The following is a 21,778-nucleotide window of genomic DNA, read 5'->3' on the forward strand; positions in this document are numbered from 1 at the left end:
GCCTAAGGTATAACTTCCTCTTACACTATTAACAAAATCTTTCTACTTAAGACAATCTTAGGCCTAGCATCTGTCTGAAAAGCCGCTAATCTACAGCTAACTGAGGGGTGAGGGAAGCAAGTCATGGAATATTCATTTTCAGACACATTCAACCTCTGCATTCATCTCAGGGATGGTGGAAGGCAGTATAATCAAAATACCACAGGGCTCTGTTCCTGGGCAATGCACACCCAAAAAGAATCTAGGAACGCCTACTTACCACCAATGGGAAAGAACCAGTTCAAAACAATTAGAATTCTAAAAGGGACAACTGATGAATCAAAAAAATACTTTTAAGACAGTAGCTTTGACATTCTTTTTTAGGACATGTAAGTTAAATATACATAATTTAGTTGGAGGTTAGGAAGCAAACGAGCCCTGCAAAGTTACACTGTATTGTAAAGCACTTTACCCTTAAACCCAAGCCTTTCTCTGTCGGACTGTTGCTGTAAACACTGTGCAAAACACCTTAATGAGCACACAGTACGGCTCTCTTAATATGACATGAATAATACCATTAATAAGCGGCCTGAGAAACGATTGTAAGAAAGCCACAAAAGCCTTGTTAAACTTAAGTAACCGAAGAGTGCGGAATGCAGAATGAAGCCTACAATCCTCACGTCAGAACACCTGCTGGACACTAATGCTGCTCACTGGGAATTTCAGTTGGGTAAAAAGCAGTACAACTGGAGCTCAATGTGGAGTCTAACTACTAGAGAGAAGCCCTAAAGTGATGAAATCGCACATCTGAATAACTCTTTCCTGGGTATTCCTTCATAATCAAGCAGTTTTAGCTTCTAGTAACCTGTTAACAAATCACTATTTGCAGCAGAAAACCAAAGATCCACACTAATGCCTCGGAACCCAGACTACACAGTATTCGCTACGACCCCCACTGCACGCACAGGGGACACTGACAGTCAGTTTCTGACTACACTTTATCCTGTAAGGACGTTCCCCTGCTGGAAGAATCTGCTCTCAGGCTGGCTCTCCCTGAGCCACAGTTCCCGTCTACATCCTCCTCCTAGAACAGCATTCAGTCGTCTAGAAGTACAGTTCCCGTCTACATCCTCCTCCTAGAACAGCATTCAGTCGTCTAGAAGTACAGTTCCCGTCTACATCCTCCTCCTAGAACAGCATTCAGTCGTCTAGAAGTACAGTTCCCGTCTACATCCTCCTCCTAGAACAGCATTCAGTCGTCTAGAAGTACAGTTCCCATCTACATCCTCCTCCTAGAACAGCATTCAGTCGTCTAGAAGTACAGTTCCCATCTACATCCTCCTCCTAGAACAGCATTCAGTCGTCTAGAAGTACAGTTCCCATCTACATCCTCCTCCTAGAAAAGCATTCAGTCGTCTAGAAGTACAGTTCCCGTCTACATCCTCCTCCTAGAACAGCATTCAGTCGTCTAGAAGTACAGTTCCCGTCTACATCCTCCTCCTAGAACAGCATTCAGTCGTCTAGAAGTCGGAAGCAATGCACTGCACGTCTACCCTTGATTCCTTTTCTCCTCACTAACGAGGCTACGGTTGGCGGGTTGGTTTTATTTTTCACTTATTAAAATGTTATCTTTTATGTGTACAATTGTTTTGCTTACATATATGTCTGTGCACTGTATGTGGCTTGGTGCCTTTGGAGGCCAGGAGAGCGTGTAGGATCTTCTGGCACTGGAATGACAGGTGGCTGTGAGACACCACATAGGTGCTAAGAATCGAACCAAGGTCCTCTGGACCACTGAGCCATCTTTCCATCCTCTGGTCGGCTGTTTGCAAATAAGGAGCTCTAAAGAACAATAATATATTCTCAAAGACAGGTAAGGCCTTCACACTTTCTCCCACTGCCGAGGAAGCTCTCATCACATGTGACAGACCAGCAGGGCCTACTTCTCACACACTATCACTGAGCTCTCTGCAGGAAGAACATGATTGGTGCCCCGTTATCTATTTAGTTCTTTCAACGATTGATTTCTGAATGTTTACCAAATGCCAGACACCTTGCTAAGTCCTAAAGAAACAGAAGGGTACAGAAAATTGTTTTAAAAACTTAGGACAGTATCAACCACAAGTATTAGAAGTAAATAGTTACACATACAAAGTAGTCAGCAATAAATCTATGCTGTAATGATGGTTGCAGAACATCCAGAATTCACTGCATCCAGGGAGTAGTATGCTTGGACAGGTTGTTGTAGATGGCTTTTCAGAGTTGAACATGATGAACACCCTGTGACAGACTGCACAGCGGGCAGATCTCAACACAAGCGAATGATTGAGTGAAACCTGTCCTGGCTTAGCTCCTACAGGTCTCTTGCACCTGTCTTCATCTGCACAACTGTCCATGTTTGAGAAACCCTCCCATTTACTATGATACTTTCTCCAAACTCTCCTATGGTCCCAGCTTCTTCTTTAAGGCTCACGCACCCTCTAAGTCTTATTTTGTTCCATGAAGTCACTGAGTGATTTCTGCCTAAATCATTCCTTTTCAGAAGACCATAAGTTGTTTGATCACAGCTGACTATTTTAACCAAAGAGGTGTTGTAAAAATTTAAGTTTCGGGTTGCTTGAAATTTTTTTTTAAAAAATGTCTTGAGAATTCTTTTTCTTCTTTAATCTAGCACATATTTATTGAGCTCCAAATATGCCTCTGGTACAAAGCTATACTTCAAACTCCCAAGTGCCAAGCAATCAGTTGAATATCTGGTTTGTATTAAAAGTATAATTTTGTACAGTTAATTTTACTGACAAGAGTGCCAGTACAGCAATCATAATTCTTCTATAAATGTTAAATTCTATAAATTATTTTCACCTAGCAACACACTTACGTTTGGGAAGAAGATGTAGTCAAAAGCAGCTGTCTCTTTCTTGGAGTCTAAGAAGTAACCAATCCTTAACAATGCCTTTTTATTAAGCATCACTGTCTAACAAGTATCTTACAACCCTTCAAAAATCTCTGCGAAAACTTAAGCCATACCCCCACCCACTTCTCTCTTTCCCTACAAACCAGCAGTAAGTAACGTGGAAAGAAATACAGAGTATATCTGCTTCATTTTCAAGAGCTATGTTCATTTTATGAAATAAAACTGATTTTGTTTCTTAACATTCATTATTAAGGTAAAGGCTCACCAAGGCTCATATTCTGAAATGCAGAGCACACTGTGCAATGCATTCCATGGGGCAAAACTCCATAAAATATGCTCATTTATAAAATAAAGAACTCTAAAAGAACTCCTAATAAAATAAGCCTTTGCTCAACCTGGCTGCCAAACTGACTGACTTTGGCAAGCAAGCTTGGAACATTTTACATATTACAAACATTATCCCTTTTAAACAGTTAACTTGACTATGTTAAGGAATGTAAAAATAAACCCTGATTTTGGTAAAATCAAGACGAAGTCTTACCAGACTTCTAACATAATCTGTAGCTATCATAATAAGATTATGCAATTGGCAGAGAAACTCCGAGTCTGGGCTGGGGAGCCTTTTCAACAACCCCCTTTCTCAAAAATCACACTAGTGTCCCTCTTTTTCCTATGTGGATGGAGAAAAGGGGGTAATTTATACTTAAGAAAGAAATGGGGTGCCCCATGTCTTTATTGAAACCAGGCTGCATGCAGCATGGCTGTGTTTCTGAAACACCACCAACAGAAGGAAGCGCAGACAGCAAAGAATGGCAATGGAACAAGAACGTGGACAGAACAAACCCAGAAAAGAGAAGAGAGGTTGAAATCTGGTGCTAGGCCCTAAACAGTGTAACTCAGCTGTTACTCCTGCCTTCTGAGGAAACTAAGGCAAGAGATTAAACATTCGCTAAGACTACAAAGCTAGCAGGCAGCAGAGTCAGGCTTCAAATGCACTGAGCCTCTTCCAAAGCCCAGGCTTTCTCCCCTCACACAGTGCAGCAAGGAGAGGAGAGGGGCTGGGAAAGGGAACCACCGCCAGGCAGCAGCAACTGTTTCTACAGTCAGCAGTACCTACCTGTCTACTCTCCAGAGCTACACTTTCATCAGATCCAACTAAAGAGCCCAGACAACTGTGAACTGTGTGAGCTGATGCTCTTGCTTTCAGAGCAACTGCAATGATGACGTGCAGTGGTTTTGGAGGGATCTATGACTTCCAGAGTTTGAAGGATATTGTTTATCTGCTATACAGTTTTTTATTAATGTAGGAATTTGATCCTTGAGATTTTGAGGAACATTTTTATCATTTCTTTGATATACACTAAACAAAATTCAATCAATAAAATGCCAACTAAGTTGACAAAAAGGGGTCATCACTCTCAAATATAAATGTTTTTATGCCAGGGATATGATTCAGCTGGTAAATTGCTACGTAAGTATGAGGGCCTGAGTTCAATCCCCATCACACATGTGTGGAGCCAAGTGTGGTGGTGTGTGCTAGCCAGTGAGCTCTGCATTCTGAGAGAAACTGTTGCAAAAAAATAATAATTATGTGGAAAGCAACTGAGGGCATATGATATGACTCCTGGCCACCACATGCACGCGCGCACGCACACACACACACACACACACACACACACACACACACACAAATGGCTGTTATTCTATACCATATAAGTTCAATTAGTTCCATTTGCTGCCAAGATTGCAAAAGGATCTCAGCTCCTTGACAGAGCCAAGAAAGGCAACCTGGTCCAATAAGACTCTCTCTAATGACAGGAATCAACCTTCATCTGTGCTGTCTAGCAAAGCCACTTGCCGTAAGGCTATGGAATACTTACAATGTCACTAGTGTCCCTGAAAAATCAAATTTTAGGTTTTATTGGATCTAAGCAAATGACAAAGGTCTAAAGACTAGGCTTTATTCCTTCTTCTAAAAGCTACCTGCCCGGGAATCCTAAAGATATCATAGTTTATTTCAAGAAATGAGGACAGAGAACTCTTTCATGGTCAGTAACATTTTTCTGGCACAAAAGGAAACAGGATAGGAATCTGCACAAATTTCCATATAATATTAGCTTCTGTAGTGACACTGTTGCTTCACTTCTGTGCTCCAAGTAACGTAACAAACCTCAGGAGGACAACAGCCTATCCATGCCAGCCCATGCTGGGATTATAAGTCTACCCAGTGTGCACCATGCTCCCATCTCTGAAAATGAGAACCAGGCTTACAGCTCTCACCTGTGCCTAGGAACAAACTGCAAGCCCTCAGCGTGTACCTGCTAACAGTGAGCAGCAACCTTTGATGTTCTCCACCCAGCATCTCAGAAAAATGTGTGGGTTGACTCTGGATGGCAGGGCAAAGCCAAGACGCTAGGTCTGTGTCAGTGCCTGTACTTATGAGGAGCGCAGAACACCTTTTGTTCGTATTTCTTGGCTAAACTGAACAGCAGTATCACCAGGGCTGAGGACAGAGGAGAGGGCGGGTACTGCAGCCCAGCAGAACTGTAATGGTACCTTGAGATGCTGTAATATACTTTATTCAAAAAAATGTGCACTAAAGGGGTGGCGCTTATCTCTTTTAATACAACATATGAATTCTCATTTTTTACTTTTTAGAAAAAAAAGCACAGACAGCGACTAATCTCTGATGGCAGAACTGGAAGCTTCTCAGGTGGTCAGAGACTGACAAACTAGAAACTGAAGGAACAGAAAATACAGGAATCAAAATCATTCGGTTGCAAGGACACAATAGCAGCAACACTCGGTTAGCTTTTAAGGGGCCAGTGCCAGGTTTGAGGGTCCCCTTAAAACTTGATATAGCTCCTAAATCCTCTGGCATGCTACACAGAACACTCAGCAGTAACTGTCTGTAAAAAGCACCTCCAAAGAGACAAAAATGTACTTGGCAAGTACCCCAAAATACAGGTTCATCATGATAATGAGCCTATGGCACGGCCAGGTATGGGGGGGGCTCTGTGATAGCAGGAACCCTTGCCTGCAATACCAAATTAAAAGACAAGTGATTGACATCAGAACGCTTGGCTGCTATTTTCAGATACAAAACTCCTTATTAATCGTATAATATTATGGCTCTTTCACTTTAATATGACAGTAAGACCCCAGAAAAAGATTGTGTACTGCGAGGCATCTTCCAACCTCTGGATGATGATGAGCAATCATTACTTCACAGGCTTTACACAGCTGGGCTGCGCTTAGGGTGTAAAAGAAAGAAAATGCCTCAAGACCATCTCAAATGACTCCCCTCTCCCTAAATTCTGTTTTCTACCCCTTCTTAAATATATTTTTTAAACTAGAAAATAGATTTAAACCTCACACTTATGGTCCCTTTGCCTCAGCCTTCTGAGTTCTAGGATTACAGGCAGGTATACGCCCTACTCTGCCCAGATAATATGATTTTATTTTTAATTTATAACCAGCCTCCAAGACCTTTCACCTCATCTCCCTTTATTAATTTCTAACCATCCTTCAGTCAGACCTAAAGTTCATTCACCTCATTAATTCCCACTATCTCTGAACTCCTAGAATTCTTTATTTTCATTGCAAAATTCTCTTATTTGTAATATTCCACTTATTCTACTTTTGAACTCCCAGATGAACAAGCAGGTTTAGGACTTGCTGGCACAGGCTTTGTTCTATGACAGGGAGAGGCTATTTCCTACCTTTCTGAATTCTCTCATGTCCCCTGCTAATCAGGTTAGCTAATGGCTGAACAGTGGCTATGAGGACAAAAATCTACAAGTGAAACAGTCTGAAGTTTTAAAATAATACATTTTAAGCTATTTTATATTCAGTGATAAATGAAAGTAAAACAGGATATATCAGTTGTAATCTTTGAGCTGATTGGTGGTGGTGCACGCCTTTAATCCCAGCACTCAGGAGGCAGAGGCAGGTGGATCTCTAAGTTCAAAGCTAGCCTGATCTACAAAGCAAGTTCTAGGGCAGTCAGAGTTTATACACAGAAACCCTGTCTCAGAAAAACAAAATGAAAACTACATGTAACCTTTCCAATGATCTTAATTAAAGAAATGACACACAGGTGACTGACAGACATAAGAAGTCAATGAGGACCTGCGCTGTGAAAGGAAGACATGGAAAGAGGACACCTTAACATAGGCAGCAAATGCTGGGGCCAGTGTTAACTTCGTCTATTTGACCTTTGAAACCACTCTTATGGCTTACGTACTTTATGAATAAATAAGAATACTAAAAAATAAAATATATAGCAGGCAGGCTGATTTGTAGCACAGATGCAAATAGTGCTATAACGATCAAGAGCATACAGGAGCCTCCATCTTTGCACTTAACCACAGGCTGTCAATCTTTACGGCATCCTTTATGGAAACGTTAAGTCACGAACACACCTTACATCAAGTACTGTTAATCCCAGAGAGTTAGAAATGTCCCGCACCTGGAAGAAATCAGCCTCCAGGAGCATCTCCAGGAGAACAGGGTAGCAGAGCTGACAAAAGCCGTGCCATGCAGCATTTTCATTCCGGAATCCCTAAATCCTCTTCTTCCTCAGCTGAACTGCTCAAGTCTATCACCCACAGGGGCTTTGCTGACATTTTACCGGTTGGGGAAGAGGAGGCAGCTGCTGGCTTAGTGCCTGGTCATGCCACAGTCGAAGTCTATGAATAAATACCCAGTGGCCTGAGGTCTTTTGAGACACCCCCTAACAGTACTACTGTCCGCAATGTCACTGCCATGAATTACCCAGAATCATTATGCTTTCAAAGGAGCTCAGGGGACAACAATCTTTTTCTCTTTTATTTATTTGTGTGTGTGTGTGTGTGTGTGTGTGTGTGTGTGTGTGTGTGTGTGTGTGTTGTACAGGTACTTATAGAGGGCTGGATTTCCTTGGGTTTCACGTAGCTGTGAGCTCCCAACATGGGTAGTGGAAACTAAACTTGGGTCCTCTGCAAGAGCAGCAAGCACTCTTAACCACTGAGCCCTCTCTCCAGCCCAGCACCACTTTTCATGGCTCTTCATGGCTGTTCTAGAACTGTAGCCTGCTTTAATACCATGCAGCACCAAACCCCAGGCCCTCTGGACACTGTAGGCTCTGTTGTTCACTCAGGACCCCTTTTCTATCTTCTCCATCTCTGTGACTGGCATTACCCTTCGCCTACCTCCTCGGAAAATAAAAATCAGCTATTGATTCTTCTAGACTCTGCTCTAATGAGTCCCCGAATCCACTAACATCTACTCCCTCTAGAATTGACTTCTTCCTAATTCTTAGTTCAAGTCACCATCCTTCCTATCTAATGTTGTCTTCCTGTCTACCATAGTCCTGGCCCAGTTCAATCTGTCTTCCACCAGGAGAGTGAAATGCGTATTATACCATGACTCCTACCTAGGATACCACACTCAATGGATGTCTACTCCCAAAACAAAACAGGTACAGCAGCAGTGTTGGCAAGGATATAAAAAAACTGAATTTTGTACGCTGCTAGTGGGAATGTAAAGTGGTACAACCACTATGAGAAAACAGTATGTGAGTTATTCACAAAAGTCACAACCACTATGGGATTCTGAAATTCCACCTCTGGTGTGGGTATATATACCCCAAACAACTGAAAGAGGGAATTCCAGTAGGTATTTGACACACCCAAGCTCACAGTAGCATCATGCACACAAAAGGCAGTGTCCATATGTCCATGTCCATCATGGACAAATATATTAACAAAATGCAGCATTCCCATACTGTCACATGCTATGACTTTGTTGAGTCTTGTCAGCACACAAAGTGAAAAACCAGTCACAAATGAACAAACACTGCGATTTTACAAATATGAGGTACCCACAATACTCAAGTTTGTGAAGGAGAAGACAGAATGGTCAAGGCTGGAGGGGAGGAGAAAGGGATGCTAGTGTTTAATAGGTACAGATTTTCAGATTGGGAAGATGGATCTTCTGGTTTGGGTGGCCATGACGCTTGTTCAGTAACATGAATGCGTTTAATAGTATTTAACTGAACACTTACTCAAAAATGGCTGAAAGGTATTTTATGCAACTCATATCTGACACACACACACACAAACACATGTGCACACACACAAAGAGAAACAGAGGCACACAGAGCAACAACAACGTCTCAGAATGAGCCTACAAAGCCTTGGTTTGCAATATCCTTCAGGACTTGGGCCCAGTTCACCTCTCCGCTTACTCCTCCTCTCTCTTCTACTACAGTCTAGGGATGCTCAGTTATATTGGAGCTGGGCTCATCCTACCTTGCAGCTCTTTGTATAAACATTGTCTACAAGACAACGGCTCTGCTCTCTCTCCACTTGTGTGATTCATCTTCAGCCATGTGTGCTCCTTCTTGGTAGGATTTATCACAATACTGTAGCTGTTTATTTGATTTACCTTTCTAGTAGTTTAAAGACTTGATGAAGGCAAAAAAGATATTTCGATCTGCTTAGAATGACATTTTTGATGTGGGCATATACGAGTATCCAATGCATATTGTTGACTATATATGCAAATAAATGCAAGAAGTGTGGGAATCATTCTTGAAGCAGAATAAAATACATGCAACATTTTCTGTCCAGGAAATCAGCTAACTTTGCATCCCTCTGTCTAGAGGAGAAGTCTAGGAACTCATTGTCCTACACAATTTGCAGTAAGTTCACCAGGTTGTAGAATCCCCAGTCCCAACCATGGGCAGGGGCCAGCTCAGCCAATTGCTATCAGTTTGCGTTTCAATGTCATTCCACTTAAAGCACACATGGGAGTCTCATTCCTTTTGAATTAGGTCGTGGACAAATGCTAAGTAAAATCCAGAAAATCTTGGCACAATCTGGCACATTGAAAGCACTGGTTATTTGCCCAGAGTTTTAATGTTTTCAACTTACTATATGAAGGTCAGCTTCAACAGTTTCAGTATGTATAACTAGCTGTCTCACCTCACACTCTACAAATATATATATATATTTGATGACTTAATCATATAAATACTTATGAGTATGTAATTTTAGAATCCACTAGTTACAGAGCTTAATTCAACATGGGAAGAGTCCAAACTTGATCATGCAGCCCAGAGCTATTAGGACAAATCATCTAAGGCTAGCTTTGGGGAATTCCGTATACTTCTAGAACACAGAGGCTCTCAAGTCTAATATGGAAATGTACTTAGAGCCCAAAGAAACATACTGCGGAGCCTGCTCCACTTCCTCCGCATGGTCTTTGCCCTTTTCTTGTATCTCTGTCACGTCTCCTGGAAGACCAAGAGTAGCCCATCTTGACAACTGCAAAAGTGACAAAAGTGAAGACTCTCTCCCCGTACTGGACCTGGCTCTGAACCGACAAGAGAGCCTGCTGCATGTGCACAATGGATTACCAGTCTGTAGTAAAAACAAACAGCAAACAATTATGATGTCGCTGAGCAACACTTGCCAGGCACAAAAGAATAAATGCAGTGTGACTGTGTGTCCAGGAGCAGGTCAACAGCGCGGTCCTGGCGTGCGATGGAGTGAGAGGCAAAGACTGACAGGGGCACAAGGAAGTTGTCTGGAGTGATAGAAATGTTGTATGTCATACTGAGATGTGGAAGACGACAAACATCAAAGTGCACCTTAAGCTCTAGTTGAGTGTGTGTGTGTGTGTGTGCATGTGTGTGTGCGTTGTGTGAATGCGTGAAGCACACCTCGATTGTAAAGGGAATGTTGTTCTTTTTCTAGTTCATAAAGACTTACTACCTAAAATCACATAACAATACTTTGCTTATGAAGAACTCAGCACTCTATAAAACCACTGCTTACCTGCAGTGGCTGACATAAAAGAAGTACTTCTAAAAACTACATATAAAAGAAAGAGGGCTGATGCACAGAGAAGGAAGAACTAATAGTGATAGCAATTCTTATACCACTTTCAATCTACCAGATCTAAGAAAGTCTTAAAATCCCACGCTGTGGTTTATAGGCTCTGTGTGCTATGGAAGGATGTTACTTCCCTCTGATGTCAGTGTACCTACATAAACACTCAAACCCTAAGAATAGAAACTGTGAGCACACACACACACACATAGAATCATAAGGAAGCAAGCACTTTTAACTTCTTTTTCATACAGGTTGGTCACTACTAATAACACATTAAGGAGGCCCCTAGTTGGGTAACCTCACCAAAATACATCCCTTATACAAAGTAACAAAAGTAAAAAAAAAGCCATGGGCTACACACAAGACCCCGTCACATCTACATATGCTCACCACACACACACACACAGTCAATGGATAACACAAACACATTATTTCAATTATATTTTAGTGGGCTTCATACAATCTACAAAGTAAGTGTTTATATGGGTTTATTTCCTGACCATTTTTCTTTTCCCTCCTTCTTTGGGAGAAATAAATAGAAGCAGTCACGTTCATATGCGATTAGTTTAACGCTGAAAGCCAACATGACGTCCAGCACACTCACCTGATGATGGTCAGGTGCTGCGGTACAGGCTGATGTTGGAAATGGTCAGGCCACGGGTGATGAAGGCAGAAGGATGGTGAGGGCTGAAGGCAGTGTGCAGCCTGATATACAGGTGAATGGTTTGGACACAGAGATGCAGAGTATTCGGAATGTGGCTGCATGCAACACGAGGCCAGAGGGGAGGACGCTGCAGGGCCAGCCTCGGGATGGCACTCTTGGTGACTGTTGTGGCTGGTCACAGGGTGATGGTGTGGGCAGGGGTGGCAGCGCTGAGCTGACATCTGAGCTGCTCTTTGGTTGTCTAAAGGCAGAAAGGATGACTTAACTGTGCCATTAAGTTGCAGGCATCCATTTGGGCTCGCTTTTGTTCTCGGGGTTTCTCTGGGTGTGAGCTGCTGGGCTGTGAGGTCTCCATCACTGGTGGTAAGGGGACAGGGATTGGTAGTGCCGGTGGAGATGCTGCCATTGCTCAGAAGCACAGAATCACTCCCACTGATCACAGCCATGCTCCAATTTCTTGGCCCTAGAAACAAGAAAGACAGAAAGCCATCCAGTTCTAAGCAGGCAGGAAAATGCATAAATAAGGAAGACACTTAAAACATTTAAATGCTGTTCTTGGGAAACGAGGGTTGCTGCAGGAATCATGAGCCAGTGTCTGTGTGTGTGTGGGGGGGGTAAGCCACCACTGAGCCCCCTCCTCTACCTGTGTCTTCTTCTGTCCTCACTGGCTGCTTTCTCTACCCCATCTCTCCTCTCAGCTCTTGCTGTCTTTTCTTCCCACAACAGAGACGATACCAACAACACCTGTCAACTTCTAAGTTAGGAGTGATGGGCAAAATGAAGGGCGACACCAGAGGCAAGCAATTATGAATGTTAAAATAATGTGCACAAACTTAAGGCTGGTTTGTGGCTTAGAAAAATCTCAACAATTTAGGTTTTTTTTTTTCTAAGTTACTTGGGTCTCAGTGTAACAGCATGTCTATTGAAATAAAGATTAGTTAGTTGAAAATTCTTACAACACAAATTAAAAACACAACACACAAAAAAGAGTTTTTCCTTTAGACACACTGCGAAAGCTGTCATTAATTTGCTATGTTGTATACAATAGGTAACATTTGCATAAGAAGAATGATACTGTGAGATTTGTTTCACATTAAATTGCCCTCCCCCCACCTCCCACCCCCCACCCCCCCAAGGACCTGGGCCTTCAATATACAGGAACTCCCTCACATGCTCACAGTACCAGGGACACTTCTGTCCAGTAAACATACAACAGCAAAACTAGGCAACCTGACACCCCACCACACCCTGAAGCAACTGAACCACCCAGTCCATTCTGAGCAATATACACAGAAACAAAATATGGAGATTTACAGTAAGAATAGTCAGCACACGCCACTCATCTATCCACCCTACACATGGACTCCTAGAGCCACTTCTCTCCAGGCCCTCCCCACCTTGGACATATACAAATGTCAAGACGTGACCTCTCTTCTGTCTGCATGTGCACTCTTGTATGTGCACAAGTTCTTGCCTTCTCTCACCTATGCCATCAACTCAGCAGGGGCTGTCCGGAGCAGAACCTGCCAGTGGACTGCACAGAGTCCCATCTGGATACTGGTACCAGAGGATACTCAATACACTCTGATGCAAATTCATTAGTGTAATCTTTATCTTTCAGATAAAAACTCTCACACAGCCAGGCAATGGTGGCACACGCCTTTAATCCCAGCACTCAGGTGGCAGAGGCAGACAGATCTCTATGAGTTTGAGGCCAGCCTGGTCTATAAGAGGTAATTCTAGGACAGCTAGGACTGTTACACAGAGAAGCCCTGTCTCAAAAAACCAAAAGTAAATAAATAAATAAAATAAAAATCTCTCACACCTATGCATAAACTCAGCTAAATAAATACAAGAAAGTAAGAAATTAATTGCACATTAAAATTGTCTTTACAAATTGTTCTGGTAGAAAATAAAATGTTAAACCTTGTACATATTTTACACAGACACTCAAAAGGTCTGAAAGGTCTTGCCATCACTTTCAAACTAGCCTGTGAGCCCCCAATTCCTTTTCCAAAGGCTACTGAGAAAATTTAAACTATGGTATATGAAGTAGCTTTCTGGGATAAAGGCACCCAGTCTAAGCACTCAGATAACATCCCCACCACAAAGCAATTTGAAGTCAGTGCATTATCTCAATCGTAGAAAGCAAGGCAGTTAAAGGCTAAGGTGATTTGCCAGAGTTAAGTGGTCAGCCACCACCAGTGCCTGCCATCCCACTGCTGCTCACTGATGTTCCTACTGAGGAAGAACAGAGCTCACACTGTTAGCAGAAAGATGGGGTGTGTGGGAATGCTCCCAAGCCCACAAACATGAAGAACATTTCAAGAAGCTTAGCCTTTAAAAAAAAAAAAAAGCTAGCTAAGATTTAGCTTGTATAACTGGAGAAGTTGTAAGACAGGTTCTTGCGTGAACACTCACTAGAAGCCCTCGCTTTCCCAGCTACCATGCACCCAGACTGCAAGCCTGCATCCAGGCCTGCAGAGCCACGCTAACAAAAGTATCTGCTGAGCTGAGTGACAGATGTACGGAGGACAAAAGGCACTTCTGGTTTGCACGTTGGTTAACCACATCAGCTGCTGAGAGAGCATTTGAAATAGTCTATTTTTTCATATTTAATGCAATCAATCCTACTGACTAACCTGTTATCTACCAGCATAACTATTGGGTGGGTTCTGCTTGGAAGCATCTGAAATAAGTGGCTCTACGGTAGAGTTCTAAAGTGAATAGGACCCAAGACAGCTTGACACCACCTTATGATGCCCTCCAGAGTACCTTAAAATTGTCCCTAGATTCTCTGTTTTCCATCGAGTCTTCTTCCTTCTAATTAAATCTCCTTGTCTTTAGGGGAAAATGTTATTTTCTTTATAACCAGAATCACAGCAATCCTTCTCCTTTATTCTTACTGTAACACATGACCTGTTGTTCTATAGGAGTTAAAAATGTTTGTATATGCCAAAAGAGGCACTTAATTTTACCAAGTATCTTTTCCCCTCTATGATAAAATGCAAACTTTACAAATGCTGTTTAGAAACGCAGCCTTGTAACCTGGAGAGTTCTGTAACAAAGTAGCCCTAGTCAGTAGTACAGAATGACATGAACTCAGACTTCTCACTGCTGTTAGAGAAATGACAGTGCCTTCTCTGATTCAGCTCCTTTAATCATTATCATAGAATGGAAACAACCAATTGGATTCATAAGTAAATAAAACACAAAGAGACAAAAACAAACAATTGTTTTAAGAAATATCAATGACTTATTTAGGTTCAATAGCTGTATTGGTTTAGGGGTCCAGATGACCAAAACAGCAAAGCTTCAATCTGAAGTTAGGAGCTGACACTAAAGCCCATGCTGAGACAGACCAGAGACAAATGGAGGAAGAGAACTTGTCAGATCTAGGATGAAGGGGAACTAACAGCAAAGCATACAGAGCAGAGAAGAAATACAGGAAGTAGAAGTGCAGAAGGGGACTCTAGAAGAGAACAGTGACCAATTTCACGCGTGACACCCCCGTGCTAAGTGTAAGGGTGGCAGTATTTATTGTGGCGTTTAACTTTTGAGTCAAACATAAAGAATAACTAACAGAGACAGCGGTGTTCAAGCCAGCACGTTCTCGAGAGCACACCCAGGAAAGCTTTCTCAGCACCCAAGCCAGCGCGTTCTTGAGAGCACACCCAGGAAAGCTTTCTCAGCACCCAAGCCTAATGGGCCCTGGCCACACACTCAATGCCCTCCTTACTCGGCAGGAATCTGAGATGTCAATATCAATCCATTAAAAGCCACTGCTATCACCTCACCTCAGTCTCTCCGACAGTATTTGCCAAGCACTGGGTGATCTAAATATGAAATGATGCTCCTAGTTTTAAAGCCTAAATTGTGTTTTAAGATGGAAACTGAGAGATGTGTAATTGAAAACAAATAGCATGGGTAGGTCTGAGTTTTCAATTGATTCTACCAGCCACAACTGAGATGACAGATCAAATTACCTACGTATCCCTGCCACAAAGTCTTACTCTCCTCTTAAAATGTCTATTTTGTTTAAAATGCAAAGTGATATGCCTCTCTAAGGCAGCGACAGCACGCTACTTATCCAAAGCTGAAATATCATCAGCGTCTGGTCCACTTGGGTAAAACTTCAGATATGTAAGAATGTGTATTCAGATACATATATGAATAATATGCATATCATCAGGGACTGGGCTACAACACTTTAAGGGTGAAAAAGGCAAACAAATTGTAATCAACAGAGAACTTAAATTCTGCCATATCTTGCTAGGTATTACATCTGCCTGGCATGATGGTTACATTTTTAGAATCCCAGAACTTGAGTTTGATTCCACTGAAGCTACATAACCATAAGTGGATCCTGTAAGGAGAGAGAGAGAGAGAGAGAGAGAGAGAGAGAGAGAGAGAGAGAGAGAGAGAGAGAGAGAGAGAGAGGGAGGGAGAAAAGAAAAAAAGAAAAACCACACAGAGCTCAAAACAAAACTAAAAAAAATGATTGAGGACTGGACCTAAAGGATGGGAGGAAGCGGGTGGACACCATTACGTACAAACAGAGCTATTTGTGGGAAACTCTACTGTTATGAATCAATGTGGTTAAGGTCAGGGGCTGTAGCTCAATGGTAAAGAGCTTGCATGTGTGAAGCTACAGAACTGCCAGAAAGCAGTCTATGTGGTTAAAATAAAGACGTGTGTGTGTGTGTGTGTGTGTGTGTGTGCAGGGTCACCACAGTTTGTGTGCTTAGAATTATATCCTATAAAATAAAAAGACTCACACTTCAGCGACAAAAAGAGCACATAACTGAAAATCTTATCACATAATTATGATACAATTTGTCTGAATTTTGGAAATTTATCACTAATACAATATACACCAAACAATACTAACCACACACTCAAAGGATGTAATGGTACTAAACAATAGCTTCAGAAGAACAAAGGCAGCTAAAGTCCATGAAGCCCATGAAGCCCCTGCTTGGAACTGGAAATCACAATTTCTATCCACCCAGAAAACTGCCAAGTTAAAATCTAAGTGTACTGTTGAAGAGGATACACAGACCTGATCCAATTACCACAGTAACCACTTAGTGAAGACAACACGACCTTAACAAAGACAGGACTCCGCCTGAAGGAACCGGGTCTTCCCTGCCATCAGCAGCACAACAGCTCCTCTCTGGGATTTCGAAAGCACTTTCACATGCAGCGTCTCACTCCAGTTGATCCCACTAAGAGCCTTCAGGACAACAGATGTGGGAGGCATTACCTAGTCTAGTTGGCAAAACAAAACTTGATATAGAGTCTAAGTAAGGTGCCCGGAGTCACACCCCGATGATAAGCGGGGAAACTGGGAAGGCTAATGCCAAGGCTAAGAGCTTCCTGCCCTCTAAAAGCTCAGATGACATGAGTTAAAATAGCACTGGCCCCCAGACTCGTAGCACTAGAGTAAATGGTTAAGACTGCATTCCATTTTGTAACTAATCACGCTTTCAGAAAAGTGATGCTCCCTAGAGCACATTCACAAGATTAAAATGCTGAATGTTTGTCCAGTGCCTCCAAACTTAGGGGTCTGCTGGGGATGTGGCTAAAAGACAGGTTCTGAACCATCTACCCGGAGGAGGCAACAAGCCTCCAGCAACATGTCTGTGCTGCTAGTTCTTGACACACACACACACACACACACACACACACACACACACACACACACACACACACACATTCTCCAGGAAGAGGAAAACCTCAAACAAGCCTTCGAGGCCTAGGCAATAGCAAGAGGATGCACAATGCTAGGAGGTTGAACTGGAGGGCTCAAGAAAGAAAGAAAGAAACAAACAAACAAAGCATTTTTCTAATTAGGGCAGAGAAAGCCACACATTTTAACATAAGTTCTAATTACTTATTGAGCTTAATTATGGCTTATATCAATTATCCCAAACTAAGCTGTGCCCAAATTTGATAAAATTTGACAGAATTTGAATCCCTTTGGTAAAACTTATACATACCTTGCCTCTTTTTCTCCAAATAGAAGATAAGTAGATAAGTACACAAAAGGACTTCAAGGTTTTCTTTTCACAAAGGGCTAAAGGTAATTTGGGAGTATTTGTTTCTATTATTTATCAATTTTGTTTTAGTAGGAAATCGTTTCTCCGACACTGAGTGATACTCCCCTAAAATGATGGCCTCGGGTTCTGAGCACGCTGGCTTCTCAGTGTTTAGAACTGTGGCGGGAGACCACAGCTTCTCTAAACACTGTGAGAAGGAATGTATGTGGACCCCGCATCTTCCGCATGGTGCTGTTCAGCTAGGGGAGGGGTTAGGAGGACATCAGCCAGGCTTTGTTTCTAGTATTTCTCCTCATAAAGCATTAGTAGAATTTTCAAAATTACTCTGCTGTGTGAAGCATTTTCTCAATATTCCTATGAAGACAGTTTAACCCATTAGAGAGAAAACTAAGTGTCAACAATATGAAAGCCTCATCCAAATCACATGACTGGGATTCAATTCCACACCAAGCCTCTAAGGGCAAGGCTTCCCACCACCTCAATATGACTCCAAAGAAATGCCAAGGTCAACCAGTATTTATAGGTTCATCAGAAACTGGCATAAATTCTGTCTGAAGACCCACATGAAACAGCCTCTAAATTCAGTATTTCCCAAGACAGTTTAAAAGGTTACAATTCAACTCTCAAGAGCATCAGAGACATCTCACTAAATTAGAGGTGCTATCCAGCCATTACTACATCACTAACTAGAAACAAACAAAAAACAAGCCAAAATATCCATCCTTATTCTCAGCTACTACACAGATAATATCAAAATAATGCAAAGCCCATTTCTTTAGTTTAGAGACCTAAGGAGACAGTCTTAGACAGAAGTGTCTTCTTACCTTCTGAGACAAATTAACTTTATTTTTGAGTTCATAAACTTTCTGCCATCAAATTTTCTTTCAATAAGAATATTTATAAATATCTCCACCTAAGCACTGAAAAAATTTTACAGGTTGCCAAGAACCATACTAAAGTATTGTTGCTATTATTCCCCATAAGCGTGAGATGCAGCATATTTGAAGCCATGTCTTTGGCCTAACCTCACAACCATGTACCTATTCCATGGCCATCCCATCAGAGCTCGTAGGCAGCATGCTTTCCCACACTAGGAGCAGGCGAACTGACTTAGGTGCAGGAGCTCTGAAAGGATTAGATTTTTTTTTTCATGAGAACTTGCTGTCTGACTACTAAATTTGTGTATCAACTAGGTAGTTCAACTTACATAATAGCCACTATCACCTTTTGAAAGTGAGAAGTACCAAGCATTTTACCATTATATATCCACTCTGGATATGATTAAATATGTAACATATATTGATAAAGACATCAGAGAGAATAAACCATAAATGCTACATATCTTTATACAAAAGTACTGATAGTCTTTATAAAAACTTAATGACATAGGAGAAAATGGAGAGTCTTGGCCCACACTTGTAATGGAACATGATAAAAGCTGAAAACTTTACAAAGATGGGAAATTCACCAGAGCAAATAAAAACAAAGCTGAACTTAGCTAGCTAGTGATGCACCATTGCCAAGACATGAATGCATACATGCAGGGATACATTCACAAGGGAATTCGGGCTTACAGAAACATTTGTTTTATGTCCGTGTTCCTTCGGTATCAGGTCTATCAGGAAAAGACAGGGGTGTAAAAATGAGAGCTCTTTCTTACAATCTGGGACAAAGGATGCTAACTGCTATTTTCATTTAGCATGGACACCTACCTCCCTAAGTATGCACTTTAAGAGTTCTGTCGCACACTGCAGCTATGAAGGTAGTACTTGGAGAAGCCACAGAAAGGATCACACTTACATTGTAAGTGAGCATCATGAGAGAGGTGAGACTCACTGTCTTTGAGTCTCTAGTTCAGAGGTTAAATCTGGAGTACTGTGTTAATCCATAAAATCAAAACTATACAAATCAAAGCAAAAGACGTTTTCTAACTCAGAAATGTCAAACAATGGTCATTAAAAAAAAAAGGCAAAGTCCTTCTGAAGGTGGTTCCCTAACTCCCACCCCAGCCAAGGCAACATCTAGATCACAAGTGCTAATGGAAATGCAATGAATACAACACACATCTGCAAAGCCACACACGTGTTCCAACAGTCTCTACCTCGTCTGCACAGCAGAATCACTGCGGCAATGTATAGATTTTTTTATGACAGAAACAGACCCCTGGCTGGCAGTTCTAATTTCATTCATGATGCAATGGTATGGCCATCAGTGATTTTGTTAAAGCTCCCAAGTGAATCTAATATGCAGCCAAAGCTGCCATTTATAGTTGATGTGATTAATGCTCATCAGTTCTTAAAAGGATCCAACTGTCACTCAAAATATTCCACATTCAGAAGATAGTTTAGGAAATATAAACAGAGCTCACTTGTTTCCTTGGAGAGTTCTTGCACTGGAAGGGTGGAGGCAAGGACAGTACAGAAGAAGCCTTATTAAGACATCAGCATAAATGAAAGACAACTATAGAATTCCTGTGTACAATGTACAGAAACCTAAAACAAACAGTCACACAGTCTCAGTGACTTGGGGGTCTACTGAAGGCAGTTTAGAAAGTAACTAATTTGACGAATCGGTTTATTTAAACTTCAGGAAAAGTACATCCATAATCATTGTCAGTTTCTAAAGACTCCAGCTCCTCCAACAGAAGAGTGTGTTCCCTGAAGTTCACACCAAGAAAGGGGAAATAATTCAGGTTATACTTGGAGCATCTTAAATTCCTAATGCTACAGCCACACAGCCTACAGATGACAAGGACGCTTCCCAACTTCATATATAAGAATAAATAAGAAAAACTAAGTGTTCTGGAAATAAACAGGGCCCATAGAATGTAAGTCTTTGTCTTGAGGTCATCTGAACATCCTCTTTCCTCAAGAAAACTCAACTTGCAACAAGGCAACTGTCTTCTAGAAGTCAGCACTTCCCGACCATGCTGGATCACATCACTGAGCCAGCTAACAGAGAGCAGGCCACAGGCTCATCTGGAGACATCGCAAGGCGTGACGCTTAACACTCCACGCGCTGCAAACCAAACCCTCAGAATTCATCAGCTTGGAGTAAACACCCATCACTGAGGTAAGCCAAGAGGAAAATCTTTCCATTTATTGCCACACTAAATGATGGGAAGATTTTTAAAAGTTATCTCATTCTGTCAAACTCTGGAATTGCTCACCAGAAAGTATTTAAAACTATTTGATTTAATGGTATTGTGTTTAATGAGAACTAAAGTTCCCCTACAAATGCTGTGTCAGTCCCAAGCCCCCAACCCCTGCTGATCTATGAAGATTGAGAAGTAGCAACTCAAGTTTCCAGGGAAGTTTCCCAAATGGGTCCTTCCCTGCAAAGTCTGGCCCAGAATGTCCCAAGAGAGTCTTTTAGTTTATTGAGCAACTTGGGAAACATCCCTCAAATCTGTATGAAACACTGATAAGGGCATCCTCCAAAAGAACTCTGAAACTGTTTTAAGCTTAGAAAACACTGAATTTGTAAAGGCTTTTTCTTACTTCAATTTGATCAGTATATTTACTTTTAATAAAACCAGGGTATAATTTTCATAATGATTTTTCTAGTCCTTACTTAAATTATCACTGCAAATACTCTTGAATTCTGATACATGTTTTGTGTATTATCACATGAACAGTACAGCATTTACTGTTGAGGTGAGATTCTTGTTTGCTTGCAGAAGTAATTAACCCATATTTTTCAGTTCAATAGGTAAATATCCCTATTTAGTGACCTGTAGTAATAGGAGCGGCGGGGCTGCGTCCCCAGCACCCTGGCCGCCCGCACAGCTAGCTTTACCCGAAATAATTACACGGACACTGTATTCTTTTAAACACTGCTTGGCCCTTTAGCTCTAGCCCTTACTGGCTAATTCTGATATCCCGATCAACCCATCTCTAATAATCTGTGAGCACCAGTCTTACTGGGAAGATTCTAGCCTACGTCCATCCTGGGTCGGAGCTTCATCGTGTGTCTGCGAGGGGCATGGTGTCTCTGCTCCAGCGAGCAGAGCTGTAGAGTCTGAGCTCACTTCCTCTTCCTCCCAGCATTCTGTTCTGTTTACTCCTCCCACCAAGCAGTTTCTTTATTGCTTAACCAATGAAATCAACAGATTGATATATGACACTCCCCCATCACTGACCTATATGAGAAGGACCTACTATGTGCCTTGTGAGTCTTCTTATAACTTAAATATGAATGCTGGTATTAAAGAATCCTATTTGCCAGTAACTAAAGTGAGATAATAAAAAGTAAGGTGAAGAGAACAACCCACTCCATT

The 21,778-nt window shown here is 41.8% G+C and overlaps 1 protein-coding gene across 7 annotated transcripts in view; it reads right to left on the bottom strand.

The window, feature by feature from the left end:
• Disp1 (dispatched RND transporter family member 1) overlaps positions 1-21,778 on the bottom strand; it is a 145,446-nt gene that overhangs the window by 37,518 nt on the left and 86,150 nt on the right. For 4 of the 7 annotated variants that reach the window (XM_075989370.1, XM_075989371.1, XM_075989373.1 and 1 more), the window contains one exon: positions 11,378-11,900. In XM_075989370.1, the coding sequence (XP_075845485.1) occupies positions 11,378-11,900 (523 nt within the window). The remainder of the gene's footprint in view (positions 1-11,377; positions 11,901-21,778) is intronic. The other 3 variants (XM_075989375.1, XM_075989376.1, XM_075989377.1) reach the window with 1 other exon arrangement.

This window comes from Microtus pennsylvanicus, chromosome 10, assembly GCF_037038515.1.
Source record: "Microtus pennsylvanicus isolate mMicPen1 chromosome 10, mMicPen1.hap1, whole genome shotgun sequence".
In the NCBI taxonomy this organism is placed as follows: domain Eukaryota; kingdom Metazoa; phylum Chordata; class Mammalia; order Rodentia; family Cricetidae; genus Microtus; species Microtus pennsylvanicus.